The 24,591-nt window shown below is 41.2% G+C and overlaps 1 protein-coding gene across 2 annotated transcripts in view; it reads left to right on the forward strand.

Moving 5' to 3' along the window:
• CNTN3 (contactin 3) overlaps nucleotides 1-24,591 on the forward strand; it is a 274,838-nt gene that overhangs the window by 61,829 nt on the left and 188,418 nt on the right. For both annotated transcript variants that reach the window (XM_075938655.2, XM_006113828.5), the window contains exon 2: nucleotides 13,355-13,471. In XM_075938655.2, coding sequence (XP_075794770.2) covers nucleotides 13,417-13,471 — 55 coding nt within the window. In that variant the 5' untranslated portion in view covers nucleotides 13,355-13,416. The remainder of the gene's footprint in view (nucleotides 1-13,354; nucleotides 13,472-24,591) is intronic.

Below are 24,591 nucleotides of genomic sequence, written 5' to 3' on the forward strand. Positions count from 1 at the left end.
GGCAGACATACAGAACTCTAGACAACATATCACACATGACTTTCTCCCTTGAGTGTATGTTGAATGTGCTTGGAACCATGGAATGCTGATATTGGAGAACCAGCCCATAGAGCCCAGAAGAAGTTGTTGTGGGTGTTGTTTTTGTTTTTTGTTTTCTTGACATCTCAGTCTCTGCATACACAGATGTAGCACCAAAGAGAGAGAGACTTTTGAGTATGTCAGCATTATTCTAAATAGCACAAAGATCAACATACATGCAGTTTTGAGAGCACGTGATTTAGGAAAACTGTGGCGAGAATGCAGTCTAGCGGATAAAGCAGAGAGCTTCAGGAACCTCCAGAGTTCAGGCCACTGCTCCATGAAGCCCCTGATTCAGGAAAACACTTCTGCTTAGGACAAAACTTAAATGTGTGCTGAAATTCTATTGGTGTCAGCGGGACTTGAGCATATGCTTAAAGTTCCAGATCTGCTTCACTGCTTTTCTGAATGGGGCTTACATTACATGGGGTAAGTCACTCCCCTCTATGAATCTGTTTACTGACCTGTAGTTCGATCTAATAATATTTTACGTACCTCACAAAGAGGTTTTAATGTTGATAAAGCAGGTTTAAATCCTTGACTAGAAGCTGCAGGAAGTAGGCAAAAGATTTTCAATTTGCTGGAGATCATCTTATGGTATGGTTTGTAAAGTCTGCTCTACACCTTGCATCAGGCGCTATAAGAAGAAATCTGGTTAATTTATTTAACTTCCAAAGTTTATCTGAATAAGCTTGTGTTTTCTACTGGGCTAGCTACAATTTCCCTTTGGTAGTTTACTGAAGTGTTACACTACAAACTGTTTAGTCTTCCTATTAAGGATGAAAGAACCTAAGAACATAAGAACAGCCATACTGGGTCAGACCAAAGGTCCATCCAGCCCAGTATCCTGTCTGCCGACAGTGGCGAATGCCATGTGCCCCATAGCGAGTGAACCGAACAGGTAATGATCAAGCGATCTCTCTCCTGCCATCCATCTCAACCCTATGACAAACAGAGGCTAGGGACACCATTCTTTACCCATTCTGGCTAATAGCCATTAATGGACTTAACCTCCATGAATTTATCTAGTTCTCTTTTAAACCCTGTTACAGTCCTAGCCTTCACAGCCTCCTCAGGCAAGGAGTTCCACAGGTTGACTCTGCGCTGTATGAAAAAACTTCCTTTTGAAAGAAATTCAAACCTTTGTAATAATGTACAGAATCCTCAAATTATGTCAATTAGCAGGTTGAGGCAAACTGCTAGTTTTTCACCAGCTGAGTAATCATGTTGTGTGTAATTGAGAGAGTGGGTTTTTGTTTACCCTACGTTTGTACTATCACTGACTTTACCTGTGAACTCGGTGTCATGGTGAACAGGTAACTGAGTGAGGATGGAAACATGTTCATCACCGAGCATGTCACAAAACTGGAATACTGCCACCTGTTTCACACATCGAGAAGACTTAGACTTTCTGAGCAGCTGGTGTATTAATGCTGCATCTAGAAATCAAAATATGCAGACACAATGTGGTGCATCCTCTGTTCTGGCAGAGTTGCTCTCTGTGGAGGACCTGAGAGGGGAAAGGTGATTGTTGCCTTTGTGTTCCCCCAGTCCTGGGACTGAGCTAGCAGCAGGCATAATTTAAAAGAGCCCAAGGGATGCTGGGAACTAGAAAGGCACACTAAAGACCATTCTGCCAGCTGGAGATAGCTGTATCTGGCCCTGTACTCCGACACGCTATCTGCTCCAGAAACAATGGGAGTGTGTGGTAGAGAGGTGATTATTCTGGCTCTGTACCTCTCATTCAGCCACACAGGGATTGTTCATCTAACCTGAAGAAAAATGGTCTTTAACAAAGAAAAAATGACTTCAATATGTAAAATTGACCATCCCTCCACCCATCCTCACAGACACTGCTTTGTCCTGGATAATTGAAAACAGGAATGGCTACCCACAGAAATATGAACCAACATCGCTGCTGGAGGGATAGGTATTTATGCCTTTTTCTTTTTAAAAGACTTAGGGTGCGTCTTCTCTGCACCGTTATACTGGAAAAACAAGACTAGCATCCATACAACAATTGCATTCTTTCAAAAAAAAATCGAAATAACGGAGGGCTTTTTCTGACATTGGGAAACCTCATTCCACGAGGAATAACGCCTCTTCCAAAAAAGCTCTTTCGGAAAAGGGTGTGTTTGGATGCTCCACTGCTGCTTTATTGAAATAGCGCCTCACCAGGGCCATTCTAAGATATTCCTCCCAGTGGCTCCTGGGGGTCTAACTTGAGAGAATGCATCCACATTAGGGGAGCCTGCCTCGGACTAATTTTGAGGCTTTCCTGTAGTTTGGACGCTCTATTTAGAAATAAGCTATTCCAGAAGATATCTTCCAGAATAGCTTTTTCCAAAATAAGCTTGCAGTGTAGACATAACCTTATTCTGTTTGTTTTGGGAAAGCTTATAAACACGTCTTGTTTATACCCTTCAGTATGGCCCAATCCTAAGCATCCAAAATTCATTATTCAGAAGATCCCTTTTTAACAGGGTGCCTTTTGGATTCTCTTTATTTGCTTTCCAGTTATTGAGAATTTAAAAGCCACATTTTTGAGTTGCAGAAAGTAGTTGTCCTGTGAATTAGGATCTGTGTGTTCAAATATTTCTGTCCTTTGGTAAGTCACATAGTATAGCTTCATGTTTACAAACCAATCTTCCATGTCAAATGAAACATGCATTTCAAAATCATTCCTAAACCCGATTCTGTAAACTTGGTTTGAAACCCCAAAATGACAACTATTAAATACAAAAGGAAAATAGTTCGGTAATAAAGTTGTGACAAAAACAATAAGTTATGAAATACTAGTTGAAACATAATGCTGTCTGTGTGATTTCCCTTCCTGTCTTTAGCTACTCGAGAAAACATTGTATAGTTACAAGATACATATTTTAGAACCTTGCAAAAACTAATAGAAGTTAGAAACAGTGATTCAGCTGTAACTCTACACATTCTTGTTTTTACTGGTTTGAGCCATACTTGCATACCATGATTTAGTAGTTATTAATAAATATTCTCCCACTCTCCTCAAAAATGTGTCTGTACAAATTAATGTCAGTTGCATGCACAATGTTCTAAGAAGCATCTTATTCACAGGTTTACTTCACTACTACTCAGTGACCAAATAGTTGTTTAGCAGAATTAATGGAAATGCCAGTAGAGGAAACAATTGTTGGTGAAATAAAATGGCTCTCCAACAGTGCTTTGGAGCACGTGACTAATGTTAAACTTGTTGAATGTGTACCGATGAAAATACCTCAACACATTTAAAACAATAAATACATGCCACCGTTCAGTATAAAGCTAAAACCTTATTTCACAGTTTGAATTTAAATATGTGGTGACTCAGAGAACAGAAAAAATAGATTTTATTGACAGATATGGGCAGGGAGAAAGTCTGATACACTTTCATGATGCACTATTATCTGTTAGTGCCTGACAAAGATCTACTGAGCAAAATTCTGCTTCTGCTATCATCACTGCAACCGTTGGCTCTGTGGGGCACTAACACTTCCTGAAGTGTGCTAGAGTAACTAGACCTTCCTGAAGTGTGCTAGAGTTTCCTTGTGAAATAGAAATCACATCCAATGTTTATCCAGTAGAAACAATAAACAACCAATAGGGATTTATTTTTTATGATGGAATGTTTATTCTTCTTAGAGGAGCAGCAAAGAGAATGGAAGCCAGAACAGAGAGATCAGGAGCAAACCTTCAGGAAAGACTTCTGAGCTCCTTCCATCTTTAAAACCCTGGTTATTGATAAAGAAAAGCATTGCAATAAGGGTGAGATAGACATGACGTTAAGCCATGATGATGAGATGAGGTTAGGGAGATTGACAGTTGTAGCCGTGATTAGTGGAGTGTGGCTGTCACTTCCAGACTCTCTCCTCCCACTTTGCATCCTTTGCAGCGGAGCTGCACAAGGATATTTGGGAGGTGTAATAATGTTTTAAGTATATCATTTGATCATCAGAGGTCTTGTGCACTGGTTACGATTCCAGACAAAATGTGGCCCCCGAGTAAACAAGGAAGACAAAGCTGGAACTTGAATTGTGTGGAAGCCAGGTTTGTTCTTGTATATTAGCTGCTTTCTTCAGTTAATGCCTCCTGCTTAAATTTTTTTTTTCTTATGACAGGAAATGGGGGCTCCATCTCCCTCCACACTGGCCAGCAGATAGGATTTTGTGTACTGTGAGTGTAGCAGGTTATGCTGCAAACCTTTCTTTGAGCTTAGAGGCACAATTCTTCCTCAAGCAAACACTGGTAGTTCTGTGCTGCCTCACAGCCTGGCTAAAAGGTCTAATCCAGTCGACAGTGTTGTTATATTGTTCCTACAAATTAACGTGTGGCTATGTGATACACATGTTTCTTTAACCTTTAATATGAAGAACAAGAATGCACTGACTTGGCAGATTCGGTAGTGAACAGATTTCTTAAACATCTTTGTTTCAATCTGAAAATTGTTATTTTTGGTGAAAGGGAGGAAGAGTTTCAAAAGACTTTTACCATCATGTCTCATTTGACAAAAGATCTTACTGGAAGATTATTGCTAAAGGGAAATAGAGATGAACATATGATAAATGAATGTACAAGATATTTTATTAGTAGACATGGAATGATGTGGCAGGAAATTGTACCTTGCTACGGTATTAAGCACAACAATTTGAAAAAGGAGAAACACTGGAGAAGAGACATTTTAGGTAAAAGAGAGAGCCAAACTATAAAAAGAAATGCTTCTGGATACCGACAGACAGAACAAAGTGTGACAATTACATTTCACCTCCAAAAGGTTAATTAGTTGACCGGCTAGTATGCGTTCTGTTGATATTAATGCAACATTAACAGTACTATCGTCAAGGTTTAGGATGAGTTCAGGTTTAATTTTAGTTTCAGTTTCTTAACTTCCTCAAAATAGTGATTGGGGGGGACTGAATGCATTTTTCATGCTTTGCTTTGTCCAGAAGCATTTTTTTTTTAAAGCCCTGGGATACATACGACCATTTCCAAGTTATTCAAAAGTTCCCTTCTCCAGTCTGTGAGAAGTGTCATAGTACATAGATTTTGCATATATATTGTACAGTAGTGATGCCCATGACGAGGATAAAAATATTTCATCATAAACATTTGTCACTAATCGTTGTTGCTAAATGGAAAAGCAAGTTGCTAAAGTTGGACGGGACAATCAATCCCTGTAAGATTCATTAGAAGCTGGCTGATGCTATATAAAACTCTCATCATTCTAATATGCAGGGCTCCAGTATCCATATCATTTCAACTAAGCTGGTCATCAAGGAGAAATCCCAACATGAGCAGCGTTCCAGTGGGCTCATTTACGGTTTGCCTGCACTTCCGACTGGCTCTGTTCTTTTGTCAGGGGAGTGAGTTTTGGAGTTCAGGATTTTTGTACGTTTCAGTCTCTCCACTGACTGACAAGGCTAGAGCTAGGACGAAGGACGGATGCAAGGCACAGCATCCTGCCTGCCTCTTTGGGGGCTTTTACATCACATGCTCTCCCAAGGAGAGCTGGAATAGTGGACCTAATTTTCAATCCTGCCAGTTTGAACCACATTCTTCAACCCCATATGAGAGCTTTCATGCTGAATTAATTCTCTTCCTCTCTCCCAATACTCACCCTAATAGGAACCCTAAGCCCACAGTGTTTGTTTTTTCTCCCTTGACCTTCTCTTCCTCATATTTACAAACCAAACAAAGTTTCCCATATCAGGAAGAGACCCCATCCTTCCTCTTTTTTTGCTTACTGGCCACCTGCTCTTCCATTGGCTAGTATTATTCTGGCTCTACCTTTCTCCTGCTGCTGTGATGGGCTCCCTTTTCTAACCTCTCAGATGAGGTGGCACGAAGTAGGGAATCAGGGTCATTGACGTGTACACTGGAGGAGAAAGCATGGCCTTGACTCAATTCCACCTACCAGAAATTCCATCCTGCACCCTCTTCCCCACACATGGTCCAACCCAGCCAACCCCCTGGAAACTAGCTCTCCCAAAAGATTAGCCTGAAAGTATTAAACCACTGTCTCTCCCTTCTTCATCTCCATTGACAATTCCATTATCTTCTCCTTTTCACACAAGCTGTGTAACCTTTACTCTTCCCACTCCTAGGGTTGGCTAATTCTAACTGCTTCCTTCTTTTGAAGAACTCGAAAACTAGTTTTCCATGCTCGGCTCACTGCTCACTATGGTTACGGTTACTTCTTCCTGTCCAAGTTCCCTTTTGTGGAACACAGACAAGCTCTCCTCTCCAGCCATTCCTGTGCTTCTCCCAATCCTTTAGCTTTCCTGTCCTCTTGCTCTTCCCCGCCAAATACGTTGCTGCTGCTATGCCTGAAACAGTTTCCACTCTGTCTGCACAGCACTTGGTGTCCTCTTTAATGTCCGACTTTTAAAAGCACCTTTTTGAGCAGTACTTCCTGCCTTCTCCTCAAGCGCCCTATCTCCTGTGTGGAACCAGTTGCTCAATGTTTTGTCTTGGGTTTGATTTGGCTGTCTTGAAACTGCCCTGCATCTTGCATAGTCAGATTCTAAGTCCCATTCATCCCTCACCACCTCAGACCCACTTACTGTGTTCGCTCTTTGTGCACTGCAGATTTACTATGCAGTTACAGCTTGGTAACCTGTGTGAATGCCATTGCACTAGACTATCGTGTGTGTAAGAGTGTGTAGCGTACCTTTTTCAATAAATGTGTGTGGAATCACAGCAGCAGTACTGCATGCTGCACAGTATTGTCAGTGCTTAGGATTTGTCATATTTTTGGGGTGGAGGGATATGACTGGATTCCCAGGTGTGCCGCACACAAGTTACTCAAGTAGGGTAAACTTCAAAGAATGGGGCTGACAATCCCCAAAGCTTGTGGATATTCCAAGACTTAGTTGTAAAGAATTATTTCCGAATTAGTTCAGAAGTGATAGTCCATTGTCCATAATAAAGTTGAGATCTCAGTCTCACAACTTAAGCTTCCCCTACATGAAGCATTAAGCAGATCTGATTTGGAAGATTCAAGTGCCAAGAAAGGATCAGTTTTCTAGCAGTCTTGACCATACTGTCCTGGATGAACACTAGACTTTTGATGTCACCCTTTGCTTCTCAAACATCCCCGGTTGTTAACTTAAGGTAAAATTCCATTAAGTAGTTTATAATAAACTTTAAATATTATAGCACCCAAGATTCATTTAAACGTTATTTCTTTTTATCTCTATACTAGCTATGGTGATAGATAGGTACTGTTTGTTTATATGGCTAACAGTATGAGTGAGCATATACAATTAGCAACATTTGCATTTCAAAGTTCTAACCTATCTAGTGTGCAATGGGCTAATTACCATTCACATTCTTTTTAACAGGTCTCTAAAGATTGACTCCTTTCTATTCACACTTTACTTGACAATCTTTGTACAAGATTTATTGCAAAACATATAATAGTGGTAGCAACATAATTTGCATGTCAAAAGGGGGTTCTTCTATAACTTAATATTTTCATCTGTATTTGTTTTTTAATCTTGGAGCTTGAGCATTTCCTCTGTAGACATGAGAACTAGTAAAATGTGTGGTAAATTCTCATGCCACACAAAATTGCTTCAGGGTTTTGGCTCGTACAAAAAATATGCTTGTTCTGCAGTTGTCACATCAATAGAATTTAAGCAAACCCTAATCCCTTTGCTCCTTTTACTGGAGATTGTGCTAAGTCAAGTCAGCTCAAACATTTGAGCTGTTGCCCACTCTGCAATTCAAATGCCTTTCCCATCATTACAATTATGAATGCCTTTCAAATTAAGTACTCCTTCCGTGGCATAAATTCAGTACATCATGGTATATGACAAGTACAGCAAAGTATATGGCACAAAAGAACAAGAAGTCCTAAAATGGTGGCTGTGATTTTGGTTTGTTTGCTTGACTTCTAGAAAGATGTGATTGTCAACAAAGATATTGAATTTAGGGAATACTTTAAAGGCAGCCATTGGAGACACGATGTGAATACATTATTGCAACAAAAGAACAAAAGTTTGTTTTTTATTCTCTTAAGGGTGCGCTGCTTTTCCCGGTTTTAAAATGATAACTATTAATACTGGAATGGTTCACAGTGTCTGGGATCCTTTTATATGCCACTTTAAGTGCCTACGACTGGTTTTAATTTTATAGCTTTAGAGGCAGAAAGATGGCAGTAGGTGGGGTTTTTTTTTGGGGGGGGGTCTTATAAAAGATTTGCATTTGTTAATATTTATCTGGCTATTTTCACATGGTTTTGTGAGGACCATAGTGCAAGGTCTAAAACTAGTTGTTTCACTGTGGGGTAAATTGTTTCCTCATACTTTAGCCAAACCTACATATGGAACCTAGCACAGTTTATCAGTGACTCTCAAATTGGTCTATGGACGAGTGGTGCTCCACATGCTGGGAACATTCCTAAATCCCAGCTTCTAACTTGCTTTAAAAATCATGAGAATGCATTAAGTATTTTCCTAAGATAGTTCAACATTCTGGCACCTTTGCTCATGATGAGCAGCATCTTACTCTGTCTGTAATTGCTACATGGTTGTTATGCAATTCTGAATGGGAGGACAGGGGTCGTAAATAGGCAGGAAATTGATCCACAAGTCTGTTTGGGGCTTTGAACACAATCCAACCCTTGCTGGAGAACTATTTGTTCGGCTCTTACAGCATGCCTATTTTTGAAGTCACAATGTGAACATCCACACTACCAAACCTGGTATTTCAAAATAAGGGGCATGTTATTTCGAAATAATAACCCCGGCTTGTGAAGAAGAATAAGCTTATTTCGAAATAAGTTAGTTATTTCGGGAGTTATTTTGAAATATATATTTCAAAGTAACCCGAAACAAAAGACAGGACTATGCAGCACTTAAAGACTAACAAGATGGTTTATTAGGTGATGAGCTTTCATGGGCCAGACCCAGTTGAATCAGAAGTGGGTCTGGCCCACGAAAGCTCATCACCTAATAAAGCCTCTTGTTAGTCTTTTAAGTGCTGCATAGTCCTGTCTTTTGTTTCAGCTAGCCCAGACTAACACGGCTGCATTTCTATCACTGTTCAAAGTAACCTGGTAGTGTAGACATTGCCTTCATAAGCTTTTTATAGGTGAGATTGCGAGCATCACGTATTATTAAAGTTGTTCAACATTTCGTACTTGAATTTTTCAGCTGCTTATGTAGCTTTTCCGAATTTTAACTATTCAGATTGAAATTTCCCATGCCAGATGTCTGCCTCAGGCTGAATTATCTTGGAACATTTCTGCCAAAATGCTTCAGCTATTTTTCTGAGAGCAAGGGTAGGAGAAAATACTTAATTTTGCCATTTACAGACATGCTGGAAAATGTTTGTTTGAGACCCTCTTCTGCCATATGCTGTAGAGCAGAAAGTTGATGCAGGAAGGGGTAGCCTTTGTATCAGATGTGCCTTTTGGTGTTTCTGTGAACATCTGCCCGAATATGGTCAAATTGTGAGCCTTAGGGGAAAAAAATTCCATTTGCACATGCTCAGCACTGCTGCTTCTGGATGGTCTTGCCTGGATTGTAGCTGGGAACTAGAACTGACAGAAAGGAGCTTCCTCCCTCTTTTTCCCCCCCCCCCCCTTCTCTCCCCACCCTGGGCCAGCCCCGCTGTCCCTGCCGGCCGATTCTCTCCCCATCTCTCCTGGCAAGCCCTGCTGCCCCCGCCAGCCCTGCTTCCGCTGGCCGGTTCCCCAGCTAGCCCCGCAATCTCCCCCAGGCAGCCTCACTGCCCCTGCCAACTGGTTCCCCCCACCCCCCGCAATCTCCCCTGGCCAGCCCCACTGCTCCCACCCCCTGGCCAGCCCTGCTTCTGCCAGCTGGTTTTCTCCCCCCCCCCTTGCGATCTCCCTTGGCCAGCCCCCCTGCTCCTGCTCCCCGAGCCAGCCCTGCTTCTGCCAGCCAGTTCCCCCATCCAGCTCTGCTTCCGCAGGCCGGTTCCCATTCCTATCTTCCCTGGGCAGCTCCACTGCCCCGACCCTGCTTCTCTGTGGCCCATATCCAACTCCCTCTCCCTCCTCCACAGCCAGCAATAAGAGCTCCCCTGGTAACCCTCACTACACCTCCGCCGGGAGCCTGAAACATACACCTGCATCCGCCCAGCCTAGCTGAGGGCTTGGGGAACCCGGCACTGCATGGGCAATCCGGGACCCCAGAACACCCTGGCAGCCATGCTGAGGCCCAGTATCTTTTTTTCCCCACGGCCCGGTAGTGGGCCGTGGCCCATAGTTTGGGAAACGCTGGACTAGGATAACTTGCAGATCCCTGGACAAGGTGCCATGAGAACTTGACCTTAGATCCCTGAGAGAGAGGGCTGGACAGAGCAGCTTCTTGGGGCAGTAGTCTAGGCAGTGAGGTAGCAGTGTATAGCAGAGACACATAGGGCACGTCTAGACTGCCCACGGCTTTCAGAAGAAGATACGCAAATTCACACCAGATTTGCATATCTTCTTCTGATTCTGTTTTTGGAAGAGTTTGCTTTTTTGGGGGAAAAAAAAAGTCTAGATGTGCTTTTTTCGGGGGAAAAAATCCTTTTTTCGAAAGAACCCTGTACACCTCATTTTGTTTTAGGAAGAAGGGCTCTTTCAAAAAAGGGGTGTATGGTTGTGTGTGTGTGTTTGTTTTTTTTTTTTTTTTTTTGAAAGAACCACATCTAGACTGCTTTATTTATTTATTTATTTTAAAAAAACTCTTCTGAAAACTGGATCAGAAGAAGATATGTAAATTCGTGCCAAATTTGCATATCTTTTGAAAGCTGTGGGCAGTCTAGGTGTGCCCTTAATAGGAAACTGCTTCTTGCAGGGTCCCTGGGCTGGGACCCAGAGGAATGGGCAGACATGGCTTCCCCTGCCTACCCCCCAGCAGCTACAAAAACAGGGTGAGAAGAAGCCTGGTCCCAGGTCACTGACCAGGAAGGCCATCCGGGACACTTGCGCTCCCAGAGCCAGTCGGAGCAGAGGAGCTTGTGGAACCATGCCCTTGGCCACAAAGGGGTGCTTGTGGGAGGGTGACCCCTTAGTGAAGTTGAAAATGGGAAGAAAAGTAGAGAGTAACTAGAACTGTGGGGGACAAGTGGCAAGACTGTAACAAAGGCAGGTGGACTGAAGCTGGTGAGGGAAACAGTGGGGAGGGCTGAGGACCAGTTGTGGGGGATTAAGGACCCCTGAAATAGGCAGAGGAATTTGGGGAGAGGAGACAACTGTGACAGGTTGGCCAGTCAAAGAGTCTGGGGACAAGGAATCAGGGTAGATGGGGGAAGGGACAGGACTGGAACTGGCTAGACAAGGAGACTAGCACTGGGACGAAAAGCTAGGGGTGGGAAAGAGGAAAAGATAGGAACAGTTTGGAGGAGAGTAGACAGAAGTAGTAAAGTTGGGGACAGGCAGGGGAAGGGGGGAGAGAGAGGGAGAAGGAAGATACAGGAACATCTGTGAACACTAGGCCAGTCCTTGCAGAGTGTGGATTAGACCTCAGGATTCCTGATTCTCCCCATTTGTCTGCTCTTAGCAGTTAACTGTGAAAGCCACTGGTGACGTGTCCCATTCCTCTCTACTGCTGGTCCACACAGCGGATGACACCTCACTCCTCTGTCAGTTATTCTGCTAGCTCAAGTAGCAAAGGTCTGTGGGATGGATCTTAGGTCCCCAATCCTGCTGCTGCTCCATGTTAATGTCAGTATGATTACACTGCTTTTTAGAAACCTAGGAAATTATACAACCTATGTTAAAAGAACATCATTAAGGTTGTAAAGTCCAGGACTCAAGACCATCCTTTCCTCCCCTGCATCATTCACTCCACACCTTCCCACTTCTGCAGCAACTAAAATGGATCCTATAAACAAGTCTCCTTTGTTATACAAACATATTCCCAGCTCATGCATAAACTATCCTTATCCTATGCCCTTGATGAGGCAGGGATCCTGCAGAAAAAGTAGATAATGGAATTTAAAGACTGTGTCCTAATACATGTGCACAAGTGGACTGAATCAGAGTTGCGCTGGCAATCTAATATTTGAGTGTTTGACTTGGCAACATTAAGTTCTTTTAGTGTTCATGTTGAACACAACAAAACGTTGCTTATTGTCACAGATATTTTTTCCTAACATGAGCGGAGCATAAACGGATGGGCTACTGTCTGCCAGAGCCTACAGACATCCTAAAACAATAGTTCTAAGACTTGCAAACTGTCCTGTTCATCTCAGATAGGATGTTGGTGCTGAAACCTGATGAAGATGCTATTAAATATATTTTGCAATCCCAAACTACCTGGTGCCACATATGCCAGTTGTTCTCTGGATTGATAACTCTTTGGTTCCCCCTCTACGCGCTTTCCAGTGTGGTTATGCATTCTCTGTGCAAATTTGCAACATAAATAAAACCTCAGCAACATCATTGCATTGGTGTTTACATGTGTTAGTCCTTGTGTTACAGTGGTACTGGTGACGAGAGAAATACAAGCTGTGTATGTAACAGCAGCATAGACAGATTCCCTTTCATTGCTATTTGCCTCTGCTGCACCTTTTTCATACTTTGAAAAGGTAGTATTTGAGACCCCAGTGTTAGAGAAATCAGCACACATCAGTGTAGGTTTCTTTATCTCTTCTGTGCTTCTCTGAGTGATGATTGGTTTCCCATTCTTCTCACATCAGGCAGAGCTGAGAATACTTAAAGGTCAGACCAACCTGAGGGAGAAAAGAGGCACTGGCTAACTTTCCCATGTGTGCAGTGTCATGAGAGGAGCAAAAATGGGGGGGAACCCCAAACCTCTAAAACCGAGCACATCCCCCATCCGTTTGTGCCGCAGAATTGAGTAGTTTTGCTTTTGCATCCTGAGTAATTTGATGCTGTAGTTTTAGTCCTCAATCCAGTAAAACAGCTGAAGCACAGGCTGAACTTTTGTGCAAGTGTAGACCTCCTGAATTGGACTGTGCACATGTGTAACTGCTTGTCTGGATGGAGCCCTTATTGCAGCTCCATTGCTTTTATATTAGCATGCTATTTATTTGAGCAGGAGGGAGAACAAACTCACATGCTTGCCCGTGTGCTTTTCTTGATTTCTAATCAACTCTGTGCTATATTGCACGTCTAATTATAGGTTTGTGCTCTTCTATGGCTCATGATTGAGACCTAAATAGAAAAGAGAGTAATTTCTAAGGATTTAAGTGGCTGTCAATCTGCTATTATTAAAAAAGTGCTTTCTTAAGGAAATGAGGTTTTCATTTGGCTCCCATGATTATACTTTATATGTATATATTGTTTTTACAGATTAAAGGTTTTGCGTGGAAGACGGCGACTGGATAAGATTGACTAACTTTTGAAAATTGAAGATGGTGATGCTGTGGACACCGTTGTTCCTGCTTTCATTCATTGGCTGCCTTGGAGGTAATGACGTATGATAACCTTTGGCTTCTAAATTAAAATTGTGCTTTGGTCACTTCTGTGGGGGGCGGAGGGGGAAAGATGTTGAGAGTTCCAAGCTAAACTGCATAGAAGTCAAATGTGAACTGCAGGATTTAGAACAATGTTTCTCAACCAGTAGTATGAGTACCTTTAGGGGTACTCGAGAGAAGTCTGGGGGGTACATCAACACAACTGAAATTTGGAAAAAAACTGAATTTTTGTTTTGTTTTACAGCGCTTCATTTTTGTACTTTTTACACCCAAAAGTTTCATCACCTGCCTGACTGTGATTAAGTTGTTTAAACAAATGTGTTGTAATGGTAGAGAAAAAAAGTTGTGTGTCTGAAAACTGGGGGTACTTATAATAATTTTTATTTAAAAAGGGGTTCTTTATAAAAAAAAAAAGTTGAGACACTGATTTGTTCTAAAACAGCTGCTCTGTTTGTTTGTTGCATTGAGCCACAGTATTGAAACCAGTTAAAAAAAAGTGGATGTTATTGCAGATGTTGCTAGCTATGTTTATATTGTAGCTATGCTAATATTTTGAGAAGAAAATCCTATGAGTGTTAAATTTTAGATGGGAAGAAATGTTGCAATTCGGTGCATTACCTAGGCAGACCACTTCAGCCTTTGTTACAACTCCATGTACTGCAGAATGGGTTTCTTTAGAAAGGATACACTTGCTCTATTGCCACACCAGATCAAAACGTACATGTTGGCTTTTTCCACTCTGGCAGTCCAGCTAATTCACAATGCCTGAAATCTTTGTTGCCTTCCAGTTCTGCTGTCCTGCAGTTCTGCTACTTTATTTTTTGCTTCACTGAGGTCAGCAGCAGTGGTAACTCCTAATGTTGCTTTGTGGGCTTGTGGTGTTTTGTTATTGCTCATCTTCTCACAAAGTGGAAAGGAAGAATGAGCCCCTTTTTGTCCTCTACCTCCTGGGAACCACAGTGACCTCATTGCCTATTTGACTTCACTGCGATTGCAACAAAGCGGAATTGGCCCACAGTGCCCATAAATGACACGGCCACCTTCCCACCCAACACACACATGCTTCATCCAACAGTTGTAGTGTCAGTCTGGATTTATTGTTCTAATATCAGTGGCCATCCCAAAGGAGCTCTATGTTGTTGTGAGCTACCTCATTCAATAAGGCTCTTGGATGCACTTGAATCCGCAGTGAGAGAAAAGACAAATTCCTTTTCAATAAAACACTTGGCACACGAAGGGAGAGCACACGAGTAACTGGCTACAGAAGCAGAGACAAGACCTGAACGGAAGGGGGGATATTCTCCTGCAAGCACATCCCTGCCCTGTTGAAAACCCAAACTGATGGTCTCTCTGATAGGCTTTTGCAACTTGACACATGGATGTGGATTTAGAGACATTTGTCTTGCTAAGCCAGGCCTCTGAAGGCAGTCCCTCTGAAGAGCAAGATCTGGTGATTGACTCTATTGATGCCTGTAACAGTGAAGGAGGAAGAGCAATCTGTTATTTCTGAAGTGGAGTACTAGTTGCAGAAATAATGTCTGCGGGCAAAATTCATACGTTGGGAACAAAAATTCCCCGTAGGAGAAATGCAGTTGTTGTTTCTGTCTTTAAAACAGGAAAGGCTGCTCAAAACACAAAATCTATAAACAGACTATGGGCCAAATCCTAGACCTCAGCCAAACAGGGGTGTTTATTCTCTGCAGAAGCACTGTTAACAGATGCCTGTATTCTGGCTGGTGATGATGCTGATTGGTGTGCAGAAGGGTGTGCTGGAGTCGCGTCACTGGACGCAAGACGGAGACTCTGGAAACCCACGTTCTGCTCCTTACACTGCTGCAGACTTGCAGGTTGATCTTGAGCAAGTCAGTTAGCCTCTCCGGGACTCAGTTTTTCCCCATTGGCAGAGCGGGACTCGGGTGTCAGGAACATTGTGCATTCAACTGTTAGAAGACAGACAAGCAAAGTTCCATCACGGTTAGAAGTCCTAATTGCCTTTTTTTTTAGAGCTGCCTTGTGGCTTAGGAATTAACACTCACATCAGGAGCCCTCCCCTCCCTCCTCACTTCCAGACCCAGTGGGCATGACACTGCCCTTCTCTTCTTATAAGTTCTGTTTGGCTCTAGTCCATCTCCCTGTGTCCCTAGTGCTCCCCCAGGCACCTCTCTCTTTTGCATGTCATGGTCTGTTCCTTCTGTGGGGCCCACAGGAAGCCAGATCGAATTAGGCTAGAAGGGAAAAGACTGCAGGGAATCGCTCCTGTATGGGGGGCAATCTTGGGATGCTGCTGTTGTGTGGATCTCTGTACTGGTTTGCCACTCAGCAGCACATTCAAAACCTGGGAGATGAGGCTCTGGAGGAGCTCACCAAACTGGGGGTAGTGGCCTGTGGTGGCCAAGGGCTACAATTACAGCACAGAGCCATGAGCCTCGGGTTCCACCCAGGGGTGCCAACAGCCAGGCTGGGTCCCTGAGCAAGGGAGAGGGGGAGCAGCTCCATGCTCCCAGAAGGGGTGGGGCCAACAGCACCACACACCCCAGCCCTACCTGGAGGTTGCTGTGCGGTGCCCACACCTCTCCAAGCAGCCCAGGACGTAGCTGCACAATACTCCCCTGGAGATTTAAAGGCCCAGGGTTCCGGGTGCCGCAGCAGCAGTGGCTGGAGTCCTGGTTCCTTTTGAATTACTAGGTCCTGGGGCAACTACCCTTCTTGACCCCGCCTACCAAATAGGTAGGCCTGGTTCCACCTCTTGCTGTGGTGTGGAGCCCACAGCTAAAAACACACTTTTCATTCAGTCTGGAGAGTAAGGAACCTGCTGCACAAATTGGGGCACCCATGAAAGCTTCATGAGAAGGGCAGTTATTTACCTTCCTGCGTAAGATACACGGAGCCCTACAAATGAAAAGCACCATGTGGGGAACTTACTCATAAGCAGAATATGAAGCTTGTTCCACTGCTATTCCCATCTTCAGAACCTGCAGAATGTCCACCCCAAGGTTTGGGTGAAGGAGCTCAGTTACAGGTAGCTAATTTTCCTATACATTGTCCCCAGGAGCTGTTTGGAAAGAGGTAAGTATTTATCCATTTAAAAAAAATCCCCTTTAAAAACAGTTCTGTGACGGTCTGATTCTTTTTCTCATTTTCTTTCTTTTGGTTTTTCTTCTTTTCCTTCTTCTCACCCACTTTTTTCCCCCTGGAAAAATGAAGGGAAGGCAAAACAGAAGAAAAAGGAAGGAAAATCTAGGAATGCTTAAAAAAAAAATTAGAGGGAGGCCAATTTTCATTAGGGAAGAGAGGAAATATGACCAATTTTTGACCCTCTCTATTCTCTCTCTGCCGTGTTCTGTGTTTTCTCTATTTAACACAGTTAATGTTCAGAGACCGAATATTATCTGTTAAATTATATACAAAGTAAATGAAGATTATATACATCTATTCTGTTTACAAAATTTTGATTAAAGAAACAAGTCAAAACCAAACTGTATTAAAAAAGGTAGCCTATTGTTGTATTTGAGCCACATAGTCCTAGTGGATACTGATATTGTTTTTTCATTAGAAATTATTTCTTATATAAATATAAACAGTGTGTGACTCTTTCCTGCTATACATTACACTCCATATGTAACAAAAAAGTATAGTGTTTATAACAAAATGAATTCATTTGTGTTATTAGAACAGTGTTGTGACTACCGGTGCTTTCAGGTTAATTGAGTCAGATTTATTTTTCCTGTTGTTCTTAGGCTAGAGTTATTTTTAGCTTTAAAGTCTGTTTGCCATACTACTTCTACCTGAACATCTTTTCTTGTGGTATTAGGGATGCTTATGCTGCTTGATTTTAATGTTAATTAAATGATTAAATTTGATTTTTTTTTCTTTTTACATCCTAATTTTCAGGGCTTGAGATGATTGAAGGGTGCCATTGGGATCTCTTGCATTCTTTTATTATTAATGTTATGCAGTAGAATGTAGTCTATGGAAAAGCATTGTCAAGGTGCAATGCTGCTGTCATGTCTAATATGATTAAAGTTAATCCCCATTTAAATAACTCTCTTTATTTAAGTGGATACATTGTGGTCCACAGTAACACTGTTAATTTGCGATCCAGACATATTATGTCACTAATTCGACCTTAATGATTTATGGATAGGCAATAAGAATATTCATTGTCTTAGCCTTTGATGCGTGCTATATTGCTTGTCTACATATGGAACTGGATATTGCATTAAAAGGCACTGTGTGCGACTATCCCAAACTTAGGGACGAAATAAAGGGGAAAGATAATTAATGTACTCAGTGCTGCCAGTGGAAAATGTCTCCTCAGATGCTCTTCTATAGAGGGGAAATGCTTGAAAAAATGCACGATGTTACAGTGTGATCAACATATCTAGAGCTTGAGTTGATATATTGAAGAGTACCTTTAAAAAATTCAAAGGAATGGTGTGAAATGGGCAGTCCCTTGTTGGTACATATGAGTATGCCCAACATGCAGAACAGTATGTATTTAAATATGTTGCAGTGTATGCCTTACTCTTTTATAGATGATCAGAAGGTTAACACTTCAAGACAGTACCTAGAAGCATTATAAAGAGGGCAGCAGCAATTACACAAAAACTGTGGATGTGTGTCCATGTATGTTTTAAATGGCTAAGTGATACTTTTAATCATATAGACAAGGTTAATGTCTTGTCTGTGTTTAACACAAACAATGAGGATAATTATGAGTCTCTGAGTTTATGAAAATCTTTGGTTTTGCTCCTTGTACTGATGTTTGATGGAGAAGGAAATGTAGAAGAAGATTCACCCAGTGTCAGTAACAGTCACATTCCCAGCCGTTGGTGGAACACAGGGTGTGTTTTTTCCTAGCATTGCTTGGAGATGCCTCAGACAGGAAGTGGGTCTATCACACCATGCTTAAGGAAGAAAGCACACTTCGCTGTCCTAAGGGCTATAGAATGCACATTCCTCCACCCCATTGAGTAGAATTGTTAGAGTTCTTCTGGGGTAATACAAGGTTTTTTTAGTCTAGTGCAGAGGTACAGGTCTGTAGTAATAATACAAAAAGATCTTAACTCAATAATATTCCCATTCCCACTATTCTAAAGTTGATTGCAATACTGTGGAAAGCACCAAAAAAGTCTTTAGACCAAGATTTTAATTTAGTGATTTTTTTGGCTGCTTCAGGGTTTTGCCAACAAGCAATGAGATATCTTCAAGGGATCCAATTTTCAGATAATTCCGGAAATGAAGTCCTTTTAAAGTGACTGGAGTTGGAGGCCTCTGAAATTGTGACACCCAAAATAAACTTACTCATAAAAATGTTACATTTATCATCCAGAAAGCTGGTAATAGGTAAAGTCAGTTGGCTTGTGATTAACCAGAGGTTCGAAGATTGTCTAGGGGTGGCTTTTTTGTGGCAAGGGACTGGGGCCGCGAAGGAGGAAAGCCCGAGACCTAAATGTACTTACCCAATTACAAACTTTATTGATTACAATTTGATTGTATTATGTCTTTGATTTGTTTAAGACAACGTAGCATGCAAATAAAACATACATTAAAGAATATTAGTTTGCCTATTCACTTAACAACCCCTTAGTTCTACTCCTAGTTCTTATTTATTCCTAGGTGTGGTACCATTCTACAATATGGTTAATACAGTACAACTAACTATTGCTAAGCTGACAAATAATATATTAAGCAATACTTACAAGCCCAGTAACAATTACGATGTACAGACACAAAACAACACGTAGCATGCTCCGGATTCGTATACCCTTTCGTGATTAGGTGTGTGGGAGGTGGCCTTGGGTGATCAACCCTTCAGCCAGGCTGGACGATACGTGCCTTCTATTTTTTTATACGGAACCTCCCCGAGCTTAGGGCTCAGGGTGCTTTATACTATAACTTTGACATCTGGTGCCATATTAGGGTTCAGCTTTAGTTGATACTATGTTTTGATGTCCGGTACCATATTAGGGTTCCTTGCTGTTTGATATGATGTCTGCCTCAAGGCATTGTGGTCAGTGCCTGATGCAGACATGACTGGCACATGTGAAAGCTAGCTATGTTTTTTTTCTTTCCCTGTTCCAGGTGCTTGTTAACTGGTGTATTATGACAGCTCATTTCCCTTATTCCTATCTTGTCCTGTTTTTAGTGCTCATTAACCTAAATTTTTCCCTACTCTTATCTTCCTGGCCCGGGTGCTTGCCAAGTTCAGTTCCGTTTACTGAGAACTCTGCTGAGCACCTGAGGGAATTCAAGCTCTGTCTCTGGATCCGCCTCAGTGGCCTGTGTTTTTCTTGTGAGGGGCTTTTGTGTGGCAGTATGGGCAATACGCGTGAGGCCGTGGTCAAAAGGATCTGCTACATGACAGCTTGTACTACTCTGTTGAGGATTTTACTTGGTTCCATGCAGCTTTAAGATGCAGGAAGTTGCAGAGAAAACCCGGTAAGTAACTGGTGCAAGTGAATGGTCCAATAAGTATGGAACTCAATGCCTAATCTCTGGAATTATTCCTTTAGCATTCTCAGCACTATATACTGAGCTTTTTAGCTCTAGAAATGACTTCATTGGGAGAAGTACATAACCTCCTGATAAAACGATAGTCTATCTGTTGAAGAATAGATTGTTGCCCCTTTTAAAACGTGTTATTTCATGTCATCTTACCCTCTGAGTTATCTTTTAAAGTAGTTTACATTTGAATGCAAGTCTTGGTTTCGTTGTTTATAGATAACTGTAATTCTCAGGATTTAGGGAAAATTATAAAGTAATTTGTTCTAACCCATGTTCTACATCATTCTGAATCCAAATGGAAGTATCTACTTACCTACTGAATACTTATAGAAATGTATGTTCTCATTCTATACAAAGAGAATTGCAGTAAAAGATTCAGTATGGGCACGTCTATACAGCAGGGCTAAAGCCGAAATAAACTGCGCAACTTCAGATATGTCAATTGTGTAGCTGATGTCAAAATAGCTTATTTCAGCTTTTGACGCTCTCTGCACAGTAGGAAGTTGGAGGAAGAGCACTCTTCCTCCGACTTCCCTTATTCCTCGTAAAGTGAGAGTTACAGAAGTCAGAGTAAGAAATCCTTCAGCTCGACATAATGTTGAAATAATGTCGAATTAACTGCTTGCTGTGTAGACACAGACTATTACTTCAGAATAATGTCAGTTATTGCAAAATAACACTGCTGCGTAGACATTTCCCTATGAAAAGAGCAAGCTAAAATATGCTATTTCTAAGCTGATTTCCTGAATAAAACAGTGACTGGCAGAGTTAGGAATCTTTTCTATTATTTCATAGAAGTGTAACTTAGCCTCAGACTGCAATGTTTGGTTGTTAATCAATTAAGTTTTGGTTTGAAATATTTAACTTACACTGTATGATGATTGATGCAATACCAGTGAATGAATCATTAGTTGTTTAAGGTGCAAGGAATTTAATTTGGAGAGTATTACCTCTCATGAAGACTATAATTGTAGCTAATTGCGGGGTTTTTTGCGGGGGATTACACATTATTCATGTTCAAACACATTTTAGGATATTAATTTGTCAACTTTAGCTTCGTGAAACATTGACATAAAGAAACAATTTTTTTTTTTCAAAAGCCACTCAATTCTTTTATGCTGGTTCCTAACTCTACAGCCCTATGAATAAAATTGATGACAGATAAAAATCCATTCCTTAATTTTTGATTAGTAGTAGTTTGAGGTATGATAGAAATACTCAGAGTTTAAAAAAAAGTGATTATTTAATTTTAACCTATTGACACGATCAGTTTAAAAAAAAAAAAAAGCCCAAACCAGAAACCCGGTCCTATGAGCATTCATGTCTGTGTCATTTCTTTAGGTGCTAAACTCTTTGGAGCAGAGACTGTGTTTTTACAGTCCCAAGCACAAGAGGGCCTTAAATCCTGACTGAGGGCTCTGTGTGCTACTGTAAAACAAATAAGCACCTGAGTGTATGACACTGCTACAAAATGATCAAGACTGTATTTAGACAGCACAATGAGTGAGCATACCATGGGTATATCTAGACTGCAGGCTTTTGTCAGCAGAAGTTTTGTCGACAGTTCTGTCGATAAAGCAAGCCGCTTTGTCAACATGAGAGTGTAGATGCAAAGGACAGTGTAGATGCAATAACACCTTCTGTCAACAGAACTCTGTCGACAAGAGGCATTATTCCTCATAGAATGAGGTTTATAGCTGTTGACAAAACTGCTGAATTCTGTCAACGTTATGTCGACAGAACTCAGCGGCAGTGTAGACGCAGTATAGTTTTGCCGAAAAAAGTCCACTTTTGTCGACAAAACCCTGTAGTCTAGACACTCCCCATGTTACACACTTATGAGAAAATGAGGCCCTGAACTAATGACTTTGTAAACTAAGGAAAACCAGATAAAGGTTGGGGAAGAGGGAGAGGTATGCAGTGTGATGCTTCATCCCTTTTCCTCCTTCTGCTTTCCTGTTCTCCTTTTCTCTCCTTTGCCTCCTCCTGTTACTTTTAGACTCCCCTCAGTGACCCCTATGCTAGAAATCATTTTCATTTTTCCTTCTTTGAACTATTGCCTACTGCAGTTTGCTAATCCATCATCTAGCACAATGTGAGTGGTAACATCAGCCATGCAGTGTGTCCTGTGGATAATGTCATTTGGATAGAGTCGGGACGATGGTGTCATTGGAGCCCCTCTCTAGTCCATAGATGTGCTGCTTTGACATCACCATATCCCAGGGGGCTTGGTAGGGTGGATCTGCAAGAATCCTAGGGCATCAGTAATAGAATCATTAGACGTTATGTTGCTAAACAGCTGTTATCAGCAGTACAGTATTTGTTTATAATCTGTATTTCTGAGATCTGAGGCAGAGCCAGGCATAATTTGGGGATTTCAATATTCTTGTGCTAACAGAAACCAACTAAAAATCCTGCTCTTTGGCATTTGGGCTGCTGTATATTTTTTTTCTAACTTCACCCTTTTATTTGAATTGTTGAGAACATTTGGTAGCCTTTACAGTGAACTGCTAAACATCTTCTATAGAATGTTGCGATTTAGATTTACAGTCATATTTTAATAAAAATGCATTATAAGCATCAAGCAAATGATTAAGCACATTTAACAATATTCCTTTGATTATCATGAGGACCGATTTGGGTGTGTGTGTGGGGAGGGAGAGGGGAAATCAGATTTTAAACATTTTTGTCCATAAACTGAAATCACTGCAATTCTTTTTGAAGATTTGCTTGCAATTTAACAGAGACAGCATCAGTTCTAGAGAAATGAAGATGTCACCGATGCTGGTTTTATAAATCTTGACAATCTGTGTTTGTACGGATAAACTTATTTCAAATGAGCTCTGCTAGTGCAATATCCTTAGTCTTGAATTGCTTTTGGTTTATTCCATTTACATCTTGACAGTTTATCAAAGTAGGGTTGTGAGAATGCCCGAGTGACAGCAGGGAGTCCTTGGTACTTATTTCTTAAATCTATAGAAATATCAATATTTCATTGGTTACATATCTTTATTTTTTTCCATTTACCTAAGGGAGAGGAGAGATGGTTATTTAGCACTTAAACATACAAACTGCAAAACCAAGAAGGGACAGGAAGACAAAAAAACCAAAACCAAAAACAACCAACCAACTAACCAAACAAAACCCAAAGCAAATATCTCCAAAGATAAGGCTGAGTAAAACTATATATGGGGAACTATACAAAAATGAGGAAGTTAATTAAACAAATTAAAAGGTATAGAGACAAAAGTAAAATCTCTGCAAGTTGCATGGAAACTTTTCAAAGATACCATAATAGAGGCCCAACTTAAATGTATGCCCCAAATTAAAAAACACAGTAAGAGAACCAAAAAATGTGCCACCGTGGCTTAACAACTAAGTAAAAGAAGCAGTGACAGATTATAAGACCTCTTTTAAAAAGTGGAAGTCAAATCTTACTGAGGAAAATAGAATGGAGCATAAACTTTGTCAAATTAAGTATAAAAAATATAATAAGAAAAGCCAAAAAGGAGATTGAAGAACAGCTAGTCAAAAATTCAAAAAGTAATAGAAAAATGTTTAAGTACAACAGAACCAGGAAGCTGGCTAAACAACCACTATCGAGATGCTAAAGGAGCACTCAAAGATAATAAAGTCATTGCAGAGAAGCCAAATTAATTCTTTGCTTCAGTCTTTATGGCTGAGGATTTTGGGGAGATTCCCAAACCTGAGTGATCCTTTTTAGGTGACAAATCTGAGGAATTGTACCAGAGTGAGGTGTCATTACAGGAGGTTTTGGAACAATTGATAAACTTAACAGTAACAAGTCACCGTGACCAGATGACATTCACCCAAGAGTTCTGAAAGAACTCAAATGTGAAATTGTGGAACTATTAATTGTGGTTTGTAACCTATCCTTTAAATCGGCTTCCATACCTAATGCCTGGAAGATAGTTAACATGATGCCAATATTTAAAAAGGGCTCTAGAGGTGATCCTGGCACTTACAGACTGGTAAGTGTAATGTGAGTACCAGGCAAATTGGTTGAAACTATAGTAAAGAATAAAATTTTCAGGCACATAGATGGAAATAATTTGTTGGGGGAAAGTCAACATGGTTTCTGTAAAGGGAAATCATGCCTTACTAATTTGCTAGAGTTCATTTGGGGGAAGGGAGGGTGTCGTCAAACATGTGGACAAGGGGGATCCAGTGGACATGGTATACTCAGATTTCCAGAAAGCATTTGTCAAGGTCCCTCCGCAAAGGCTCTTAAGTAAAGTAAGTTGTCATCGAATAAGAAGGAAGGTCCTTTCGTGGATTGTTAACTGGTTAAAAGGCAGGAAACAAAGGGTAGGAATAAATGGTAAGTTTTCTGAGTGGAGAGGGGTAACTAGTGGGGTCCCCCAAGGGTCTGTCCTGGGACCCATCCTATTCAACTTATTTATAAATGATCTAGAGAAAAGGGTAAACAGTGAGGTGGCAAATTTGCAGATGATACCAAACTGCTCAAGATAGTTAAGACCAAAGCAGACTTTGAAGAGTTTCAAAAAGATCTCGCCAAACTAAGTGATTGAGCAACAAAAATGGCAAATGAAATTTAATGTTGATAAATGTAAAGTAATGCAC

The sequence above is a fragment of the Pelodiscus sinensis genome, chromosome 11 (genome assembly GCF_052426305.1).
Source record: "Pelodiscus sinensis isolate ZL-2025 chromosome 11, ASM5242630v1, whole genome shotgun sequence".
NCBI classification, from domain to species: Eukaryota; Metazoa; Chordata; order Testudines; family Trionychidae; genus Pelodiscus; species Pelodiscus sinensis.